This window comes from Girardinichthys multiradiatus, chromosome 5, assembly GCF_021462225.1.
Source record: "Girardinichthys multiradiatus isolate DD_20200921_A chromosome 5, DD_fGirMul_XY1, whole genome shotgun sequence".
NCBI classification, from domain to species: domain Eukaryota; kingdom Metazoa; phylum Chordata; class Actinopteri; order Cyprinodontiformes; family Goodeidae; genus Girardinichthys; species Girardinichthys multiradiatus.
The window spans coordinates 52,437,502-52,448,477 of NC_061798.1; the positions used below are offsets into that span (position 1 = coordinate 52,437,502).

Consider the following 10,976-nt stretch of genomic DNA (forward strand, 5'->3'; position numbering starts at 1 on the left):
TGGAAGTCATGACACACTGAGCATGTTCTGTTTCCCATCTGAGGTTTATGTTTAACTGGCTCAGACGGCCGCCTGCCTCGTGGTGGTTTCCAGCTTCACCTCATTAAACCTAGTTGACTCAGGTCCATCTGGAACAGCGTTATATAATTTTAATAAATACCTGTAAGATAAGGTGACCAGAATTTTGAAATCAAATCCCAGGACATTTCCAGCTCGACGATTAAAATAATTAAATGTTATCAAGAAATAAAGAAAACATTGGTACAGTTATGGTTTCATTTATTTTAAAATATGTATTCATAATTAAACAATAAAAATAAAGTGTAATAGCAGGAAAGTGTCTTTCCACACTGTTGTCAGCATTTCCTAAGAGTAATAACATGAATAAAGTAATAGCAGTAGTATTGTCTTCTTTCCTCGGTCTTAGATTTACTCTTCTTTCAATCAGTCTGTTTTCCTCCCCTTGTTCAAACTCTTCCAATTTTCCTCTGCTCTTTCACTCTTTTTCTCTGTCTTTCTATTTTCCTCTTCTGTCCTCTTCTATCAGTCTTTCACTAATCTAAAACAGAGACATAATATAATATATATAATATAATTGGTCATTTTTAGATGTGAAACTAGGGTAATTCTAATATAATCTTTTATGTATAATCTAAAATCATTTCTTTAATTATTTGACCAGTTTCCTCAGCTGATGAAATGTCAAAATTGTTATATTTAGCAAAGAAACACAACTTTTTGTACTTGAAGCTACAAGCTAACACAGCAGAAGAAATGCACATTGAACCAGGTGATTATCTCTCTCTCCTCATCATTCTCAGTTCATGCAGTTCTTGGCTCATTCACTTTCTGACTCCTTTATTTTTTGTGAGGAACTTTCATATGTCCAAACTGAGCAGACAAACACCCCTCAGCCTGAAAGTCTGTATTGATATGTCACAAAAATAAATTAACAAAATAACCAATAACTAGCTCTGAAAATAAAAACTAAAGGTCACCAATCAATTTTAAAACATCTTACTTTGGACGAACTCTTGTTGACACTGAGGCTCCACTTTACTGATTCAGGCAGCACTTAGAAAGTGATTTCTCCCTCTGTCCTTCTTTCAGCCGCAGCTACTCCATGTGCTTTCATCTTGCCTTTTGTCGTTCTGTTCGTCCATAAAAGCTTGGTTTATTTGCGCTTGGGTCCACGGTTTTGGTAAAACAAAACACATCCAACGTTAAGGTGACATCTGTAATGTTAATAGTGGAGCAGCCAGCTACCGTAATAGCTGTTGTTGCATGCAACATGCTCAATCATGCTTTCTATCCCCAGCTACTGAAATAACAGTCCACACAACATTTTTCTTCTCATTCACAAAACACTAAGATTGGGGGACATTTGAAAGGACAGCTTTAGAAATCAGGAACATCTGGTCACCCTACTCTAATATACCAGCAGTTAATGGCTGGCCAAGATTCTCCTGCCCAGGGTGCAGAGTCTCACTCAGCACCAACAAAGGTGGGGGAGTCTTCTCCATACAGCTTGTTGTCAATGAACAGGCTTTCAATCCTTCTGTCCACCAGAGATCCACAGGGCTTTGAGTAAACTCTGCCTCACCCACAGCTGCTGCTGACTCCTCAACAGGCCATTCATCTTTAAGCCAAACAAAAACTTTGTTTTCGCTTGCCATAACTTGAAGAATACAAGTGCAATTCAAAAATGCCCTTAGCCAGTGTGTGTGGAGCCTTCACCTCAGATATGATCGACCCAGAGGACAGAGTTGGTTTTGGTTTGATTTTAGTTTTGTTTGGGAGGCAAACCGACCGAATGCTATTGGGAAAGCTTAGTGAAGTGACCTTTCTAGTTAGCTGTGCCCACCACTGCAACCTACATCTGAAATGAATGCTGTTCCAGCGTCTGATGGACCTGAGTCAACTGGTTTAATGAGGTGAAGCTGCAAACCACCATGATGCAGGAGTCCGTCTGAGCCAGTTAAAAATAAACCAGAGATGGGGAACAGAATACGCTCACTGGGAAATTCACTCGTCTGTCACTGCTCTAACCACCGGAGAAACACTGAACTGGCGCTGAAAGTAGGCCTCCACCGGACTGTGTGTTTCACCATTTGCTCTCACATTTTGCACACACATGTTGTTACTGCCCTGCTCTTTGACCTAGTCAAAGAAACAATGAATGAACCAAGGCAGTACCAGCTACACAACACAAGCCAATAGCGTGCCAAATTGACTCTTCCAGATGTCTCCACAACAAAAAGGAGGAAACTAGCAGAAGTAAAGGTGGCGAAAACTAAATTAGCGGAAACTAACCAGTCTGCTAATGCTTTCCAAAGTTAGCGAAGATGCTAATCTGCTAAATGAAAAACTAGCTTCTCTACTAGCTGTTAGCGGATTAGTGGAACTGTGCCCACCACTGGTAGGTTATTCTCTGATGTGTGTAAGGATGTTGGCTGAAGCCAAACCTTCCCTGGTTCTAGTTTTCTCTGATAACAAGAATGTTCTGGATTCAGTAGATTCAGTTTCTGTTTACCTGTTCAGGTAGAGACATCTACAGGAAAGTCCAGGGCAGAGACCGCCATGCCCTGTCCAACATCATCAGCATCACAGGTTTGTCCCTATCCATCCATTCCTCCCTCTCCCTCCCTCCATCCATCCATTCATCTTCATGTGACTACTCTCAGATGGAGTGTGTGAGGAGGTTTTGACAAAGAAGGAGGAGGAGGAGAGGCAGATTGCAGAGATGGGCAGACCAACATTGGGCGAACACGTCAGACTGGAGGTCATCATCGAGGAATCGTATGAGTTCAAGGTGGGAATGCCTCCGTAAAATCACATTTCTGCCTTTTGGTTTCCTTACAAATGTTGGTGGAGGTAATGTGTGGTTGATTGTTAACTGTACTTCCAGACTACAGCTTTACATTTACAGAGGTAGGTGGAGCTCTGATGAGAACATTGGTTGCCCACCACTGGTCCAGTCCAAAGTATCCCATCAGGCCATTTTCCACAGCATTCACTCTGTTTTCAGAGTAATTATTTGTTAAAGAGATGGCCAGAATGGTGGGCTGATTGTTAAATGCTTTGACTTGTTTCCTGTGGCCGGCTGGGTTTCAGAGCACAGTGGATAAACTCATTAAGAAGACCAACCTGGCTCTGGTGATAGGGACGAACACCTGGAGGGAGCAGTTTGTGGAGGCCATCACCGTCAGCTCCGGTACAAACTTTGCTTGAAACTCAAAACGTAGAAAGAAAAACTGTTTCACTGATGTTGTCTCCTTTCTCAGGTGATGATGATGACGATGAATGTGGTACAGAGAGAATGCCCTCCTCTTTCGATTATGTGTTGCACTTTCTGACTGTCTTCTGGAAGCTTCTGTTTGCTTTTGTTCCTCCAACGGACTACTGGAATGGCTGGGCCTGCTTCATCGTCTCCATCATCGTCATCGGCATGTTGACCGCCGTCATCGGAGACCTGGCATCACATTTTGGCTGCACAGTTGGCCTCAAAGACTCCGTCACTGCTGTGGTGTTTGTCGCTTTGGGTACTTCAGTACCAGGTGTGACATAAACTATTGTTGATTTCTTGATGAAATGTGACACTGAACCCAATAAAAACGGGTTTACACTATGGCTGTCTTTGGCAAGGCAAGGCAACTTTATTTATATAGTACATTTCAATAGTAAGACAATTCAAAGTGTTGTACATGAAAAATAGAAAAAGACATAATAGGAAAAGTACATTACAGTGGCATAAAGGTAATTAAATAATTAACCAGAATAAAAGATGAATAATTAAAGAGATGAATATAAAAAAAAAAATAAAGACATTTATTGTTAGGTATTATTTAGTCAACTCAGAGGTAAGAACAATATAGAGTCAGTTTTTCTTGTGACAAGGGTAGCCCACTTTGCAGTGCAACTACAAAGTTTTGACACCCTATCTCTTTATTTATATGCTGTGGTCCAAACACAGTTCAACAGACAGTTCAGACAGTGTGTGTGAGACTGAAAGGAGGCTGGTTCTCACGAGATGCAATTCAGCCTAGTGTGTGAAATAGATAACGGTGATCCTGCACACAGGAGGGCTGCATACCAGAGCATGATACAAAGAGGAGTGCAGGTGCCTTGCAGCACAAAGTTTTTACATGAGTGATAACAAGTCCTCGCACCCATCCAACATTTATGATAAAGGGATTGATGAGAAAATGAAAGGAAAGTTGGACTAAAAACTTAACCAATAATGTTTAGATGGCCTAGTCAAAGGCCTCTCCAAACAAATAAGTTTTTTATCTTGATTTGAAGCAACTTAGGATTTTGGCGCTTTTCCAGTTTTCTGGGAGTTTATTCCAGATTAGTGGAGCATAAGAGCTAAAAGTTGCTTCTCCATGTTTGGTTCTGGTTCTGGTTCTGGTTCTGCAGAGTAGATTTGAGCCAGATGACCTGAGAGGTCTGGGTGGTTGATCCACTGACAACAAGTCTGTAATATATTTTGGTGCTAAGCCATTCAGTGATTTATAGACTAACAGAAGTATTTTAAAGTCTATTCTCTGAGCTACAGGGAACCAGTGTAGGGACTTTAGAACCGGGCCGATGTGCTCCACTTTCTTAGTTCTAGTGAGGACGCGGGCAGCAGCGTTCTGGATCAACTACAGCTGTCTGATCCACTTTTTAGGCAGACCTGTGAAGACACTGTTGCAGTAATCAATTCTACTAAAGATGAACGCATGAATTAGTTTTTCAAGGTCCTGCTGAGACATTAGTGATTTAATCCTGGAGATGTTCTTTAGGTGATAGAAGGTCGACCTTGTTACTGTCTTTATGTTCCTCTGAAGGTTCAGGTCTGAGTCCATCACTACACCAGGTTTCCAGCCTGACTGGTGGTTTCTAGCTGTATTAACTGAAGCTGTGTGCTAACTTTTAAACGCTCTTCCTTTGGTCCAAAGATTATTACTTCAGTTTTGTTTTGATTCAGCTGAAGATAATTTAGGCCCATCCATGCATTGATTTCTTCTAAGCATTTACCCAGCGCTTGAATGGGTTCATAGTCACCTGGTGACATCGTAACGTATAGCTGTGTGTCGCCTGCATAGTTATGATAACTTGCATTGTTGTTTATTAAAATCTGAGTTAGGGGGAGCATGTAGATATTGAATAGGAGGGACCCTAAGATGGACCCTTGGGGAACGCCACATGTGATTTTTGTGCTCTCTGATGTAAAGTTACCTACTGACACAAAAAAGTCCCTGTCCTTCAAAAAGGGTTTAAACCAGTTGAGTGCTGTACCAGAAAGGCCGACCCAGTTTTCCAGGCGCTCTAATAAAATGATCAACAGTGTCGAATGTTGCACTGAAGTCCAATAATACCAGCACTCTGGTTCTTCCACAGTCTGCATTTATACGGATGTTATTGAACATCTTGACAAGAGCAGTCTCTGTACTGTGGTGAGCACGGAAGTCTGACTGGAAGACATCGAAGCAGTTGGTCATTGTCAGGAAGTTGTTTAACTGCTGAAACACAGCTTTTTCAATAATCTTACTGATGAAGAGGAGGTTTGATATAGGCCTGTAGTTCTGTAGTAGCAACTTGTCCAAGTTGCTCTTTTTCAATAGAGGTTTGATAATTGCTGTTTTTAGGGCCTGGAGGAAAACACCTGACAAAAGGGACGTGTTTATTATTTGAGTTAAATCAGATGTTATTACAGACAAAGCTTTCTGAAGGAAAGCTGTGGATAAAAGATCGAGACAGCAGGAAGAAGAGCTTAGTTGCTGTACGATTTCTTCTAAGTTTTTGTAGTTTATTTGGTGAAATTGGGAAATTTTGTCAAAATCAGTTTTAGTTGGAGACAACTTTGGTCCTGGAGTTGATGTGGATGTTCTGACTGCCTCTCTGATCTTTTGTTTTTTTTTCAGTAAAGAATTTAGCAAATTCATTGCAGGTCCTGGTAGAGTGGAGTTCAGATGCTACAGTTACAAGAGGGTTTGTTAACCTGTCGACCGTGGCAAATAATGCACCAGCATTGTTAATGTTTTTACTGATGATCTCAGAAAAGAAAGATTCTCTTACATTTTTCAGTTGTAGATTATATCTGTATAATCTCTCTTTATAGATAATATAGTGAACCTGGAGTACAGTCTTTCTCCACCTGCGTTCAGCTTTTCAACACACCTTTTATTCACTTCTGACTGGTGGAGCACTTCTCCATGGAGACATTTTCTTCCCAGAAACAACTTTCACTTTAATTGGAGCAATTGAATCAATGATGTCTGAGATTTTAGAATGAAAGTTATCTACCAGCTCATCTACAGTGTTACAGGGCAAAGTGGAGGTAGAAGAGTAAATCTGGTTTAAGGTTTCAGCAGCACCGTCCTTAAAGATGCGTTTTCTTATCATGTCTCTTTGACAAACTGAGTCATTGCAGATGATGCTTTCAAAAATAACAGAAAAGTGGTCAAATAGAACAACATCAGTTACAGACACCTTGGAAATGTTTAGACCCTTAGTGATGATCAAGTCCAAAATATGTCCCTGTTTGTGTGTTTGCTGTTTAACATGTTGAGTCAAACCAACATTTCTAAAAGTGTCACATAGATCTATTGTACTTCTGTCTTCAGGATTGTCCATGTGAATGTTGAAGTCTCCCACAATAATTAAACAGTCATAATCAACACATATTACAGATAAAAGTTCATTAAAATCACTGATAAAGTTTGTTTTGGACTTAGGAGGCCTGTAAATATTCAAGAACATGGTTCGGACCGGGCTCTTTACCTGGAGAGCCAAATATTCAAAAGAGTCAAATTTGCCCAGAAATACTTTTTTACACTCTAATAAATCTTTAAACAAAGTGGCTCCTCCACCTTTTCTTTGCTGTCTGCTCTCACAAAGAAAATAGTAGTTTGGAGGCGTCGCCTCTATCAGAATGGGAGCTTCATTAAATTCATGTAACCATGTTTCTGTTAAAACTTAACATCAAGATCGTGGTCAGTAATGAAGTCATTGATTAAAAATGATTTTCATGACAGAGATCTAATGTTCAATAAAGCCAGTTTATATGACTTAGTTGTTGATATTAACTCTGTGTCTGGTTGTACCTGACAGTTTATGGCTTTTATGTTTGATTGTCTATTACTGTCTCTTATCCTTTCTTATTTCTGATAGAGTTACCACTGGGGCCCAGACTGTATCACAGAGAAGAGATTTGAAGGTCCTAATTTGAAGGAGATAGATTAGGAGGTGGTGGAGGTCTGCGGCATTTGGAAGATGTTGGTTTAGTAGCAGGGCCTCGGCCACAGGGGGTGTTGAATGGAGAAGATGTCAGATCTCCAATCTTAAAAAGGTCTTTCATGTTGTCCTTCTACAATTGGTAGAAAAAAGCTGATTCTGAACACCTTTAAAGTAATTACTGTCACAGGAGAGGTGTGGTGGTTCCTAACTCCAGCAGACACACCCTGGACAGGTCTTGAGTTAATCTCAGAGCAACACAGAGACAAACAACCACTCACACACAAACCAGGGTAAATGGTAAATGGCCTGCACTTGCTTTATCAAGTCCCCAGAGACCCCAAAGCACTTTACACTGTAAGGATTTATGATTATTGATTATAAATTATAACATTTATAATCAGGGATTATAATTCAGAAGGAATACATTCAAACCAAAAATCATTCTTACATATATAGATCAGATACACTTTGGTCATGTGATTATTGGGCTCACTGCACTTAATAATTACAATTAGTTAATTATCATTAATAATTGATAATTATTAACCAAAGCCACGCTAAATATCACTGTGTTTTCAACCGTTTTACTGAATGGTGGTACAGTAACCTTATTTTGACAGATAATCACTCTAACACAAGAAAACACAAATTCTGTCTCTTTATCGATGAGAAAATGTATTGAACCAATAGTTCCTCTTACAATAAACTCTTCTGGTCCAACAATGTTTACCTAATTAAGCATCCACTATTCTACAAAAAGGGCACATTAACAATCAAACATAAAAATGCATACTGAGTACAGATGGAGATCAAACTAGCAGTTTCTAGACTGAATGGGAATGGTTCAAAGCTTTGCATTCACTTGGAAAATGGAACAAAATGAATGAGCAGCAGCAAGTTTTTCACACAAGCAGCGCCTTCAGGAGCCGCTTGGCTCTTTACCTGCTAACAGCTGAGAGCGAGCTGCTCCAGCACACAGTCATAAGCCCCCCCAAGGTGGGAACTCAGTGAAAAACACAAAGGGTCATAAACGTAGAGACAGTGGGATGAACACAAGGCTCAGTTCGTAGCCTCAGTTTACTTTAAAGTCCACTTTAACTCCAGCTGAGTCAGCACAATCATTCACTCACTAACAGTAGTGAGCTACAACGTAGCCACAGCTGCCCGGGGGCACAATGTCAGAAGTCAGGCTGCCATACCATCGGTGCCACCAAGTCCTCTGACCACCATCAGCAGGCAAGGAGGGTGAAGTGTCTTCCTCAAGGACACAACGACTGAGACAGAGAGAGCAGGGATTTGAACCGGCAACCCACTGGTTACAGCACGAACTGCCACCGTTGGTCCATGGGTACCCAGGGTACCCAGAGAAAACTCACACATGCAAATGGAGAACATGTAAAGTCTTCACTGAAAGGTCCTGGGCAAGCATCAATCAGGCAGTTCTTATCATTTTTAAAAGAGAGGCCTCAGCTGGTCCATTGCTCTGACGTGTTGCTCAGTGGATCAGTAGGGATTTGATTGGCCTAAATTACGGGAAACTGTGATGCTGAATCATGTTCAGGCTAAAGCTGCAGTTTAGATCTGGAAACAGGAGCAAGCAAAGAAATCTGAAGTAAAGCAGGACAAAAAGTTCTTCTCTGTTAGTCATCAGACTTTACTGCAGGGAACAGAGTTACACAGCTATTCAAGAACAATAAATCAAACATGAGGACCTCACCCTGACATGGTTAGCTTCATGTTTCCAACCAGAAACTGTCCAGTTGGTTCGTCTTTGTAGAACTCTGTTCACTGTTTGTGATCAAATAATCCAGCTAAAGAATCGGATGAAATAGATCTGAAATACCTTTTTTTCTTCTTTGTCTCTTCGTCAGACACCTTCGCAAGTAAAGTGGCAGCCATCCAGGACCAATACGCTGATGCCTCCATCGGGAACGTTACAGGAAGTAACGCTGTCAACGTCTTTTTAGGAATTGGCGTGGCGTGGTCCATTGCTGCCATCTACCACTACAGCAAGGGGGAGGAGTTTAAGGTGGACCCAGGAACTCTGGCCTTCTCCGTCACCCTCTTTACCATCTTTGCTTTCATCTGCATCGCCGTCCTGATTTACCGGCGCCGGCCAGCCATTGGTGGGGAACTCGGTGGTCCACGAATCCCTAAAATCTTGACATCCTGCCTGTTCTTTAGCCTGTGGTTAATGTACATCATCTTATCATCGCTGGAAGCGTATTGCCACGTAAAGGGCTTCTAGGAACTGTGCTTCAAAGTCAAATTCTGGTTCTAATGAATTTTCATTGGTTCCACTGGAATAGGTCCTGCTGATTCTAACAGGTTCCTATACTGTGTGTTTTTCTGTGAAGATCAGTAGAGGTTGTAAGAGGGTCTCATAGATTATGGGATCCTACAGGTTCTGATGGTTCTGGCCTGAGTGCTTTTGAATGAATTGTCAGATTTTTGTTTTAACTGAGATGTTTGGGTCAATTCTGCTGGTTCCTCTAAGTTCCTTTAATTTCTGTCAACATCTTCCATTTTTCTGACCTTCTGGTGGGGTTCTCTGGTTGAAGGTTGAGGTCCAGTTACTCTCTGTCATATTTTTGGAGTGTTGGTGAACAGTTGGTTGTCTGTGTTCTGGTTTCTGTAGAACAGTTTTTAAACATCCTGTTGAACTCAGAATGCAGGTTTGACTCAGCAGTAGTTTACTCTCAGCGTATTTTTAAAGTGAGTTCTTTGAGGTTTTTTGAAGTTCTACTAGGTCCAAAAACGTTCAGTGGGTTTTCTTTGTCTTGCTTATAACTGTGAGGCTGTTTATAAATGTGAGGATTTTTAGCGTCTTTTCGAGACTCTTCAAATGATGTCTTTGTTTGACATGCAACAGTTGCAGGATCCTGATGGGCTGATGCTCCACCTGGTTCTTCACTGTGACTAGTTCTCTGGGTTTGGATAAAAAGCTTTTAAATATGCTCATGGATTGACAGAACATTTAGATTTCTTGGATGTTCTGTCTAACTGTTTCTGGTGACTGTTTCGGATTATTTTGTGCCTGCTGAGGGCTGGTGACCCCCTGTCTTCAGTAAATTTCCCTGTGTGATAACTCTTCCACCTTTAGTTGAGCACAATGTTTTGTCATGCATGAACTGTGAAGCCACCCCCACAACAGAGACCCCAGGCAGCACTTAGTTTTTGTTAATCAGGGGATGTTGAGGTCTTCTGATATTCCTTAGTTTTTATTCTGTGATGTGATTGGTTGTTTGGGTGATGTCAACATAAACTGGTTGTTAAATATTAAAATTAATTGAGTGATTATGTGTCGACTTCTGTCTTCAGTGTTTTGAATCTTCATCTGTTCCACACGCAGCTATAGAATGTGTGCAGGGTTGATCCATGCGGGCAGGCCAACAGAAAAATGTTGACAGGTATAAATATATATATATATATATATATATAGAGAGAGAGAGAGAGAGAGAGAGAGATTAGATTTATATAAATAGAAAATATCTAAAGTAGGACTGTGATGGACTGGCGAACTGTCCAGGGTGAACCCTGCCTCTCGCCCCTAGACTGCTGGAGATAGGAACCAGCTTCCCTGCGACCCACTATGGAATAAGCGGTAGAAAATGACTGACTGACTAAAGTAGGAAAATTACCAGCATGGCGAGTAAACATGCTAAGTTTTATCATCATGATTTAAATATTTCTGAATTCAGTCTAAATTCTATCATCGGTTAATTTCTCACCATTGATTACCGGGAGGCCAT

At 40.9% G+C, this 10,976-nt stretch overlaps 1 protein-coding gene across 6 annotated transcripts in view; it reads left to right on the top strand.

The window, feature by feature from the left end:
* LOC124868502 (sodium/calcium exchanger 1-like) overlaps positions 1-10,524 on the top strand; it is a 45,632-nt gene extending 35,108 nt beyond the window's left edge. For all 6 annotated transcript variants that reach the window (XM_047365868.1, XM_047365871.1, XM_047365870.1 and 3 more), the window contains 5 exons: positions 2,542-2,610; positions 2,685-2,812; positions 3,115-3,214; positions 3,285-3,557; positions 9,096-10,524. In XM_047365868.1, coding sequence (XP_047221824.1) covers positions 2,542-2,610; positions 2,685-2,812; positions 3,115-3,214; positions 3,285-3,557; positions 9,096-9,472 — 947 coding nt within the window. In that variant the 3' untranslated portion in view covers positions 9,473-10,524. The remainder of the gene's footprint in view (positions 1-2,541; positions 2,611-2,684; positions 2,813-3,114; positions 3,215-3,284; positions 3,558-9,095) is intronic.
* The last annotated feature ends 452 nt before the right edge of the window (positions 10,525-10,976 follow it).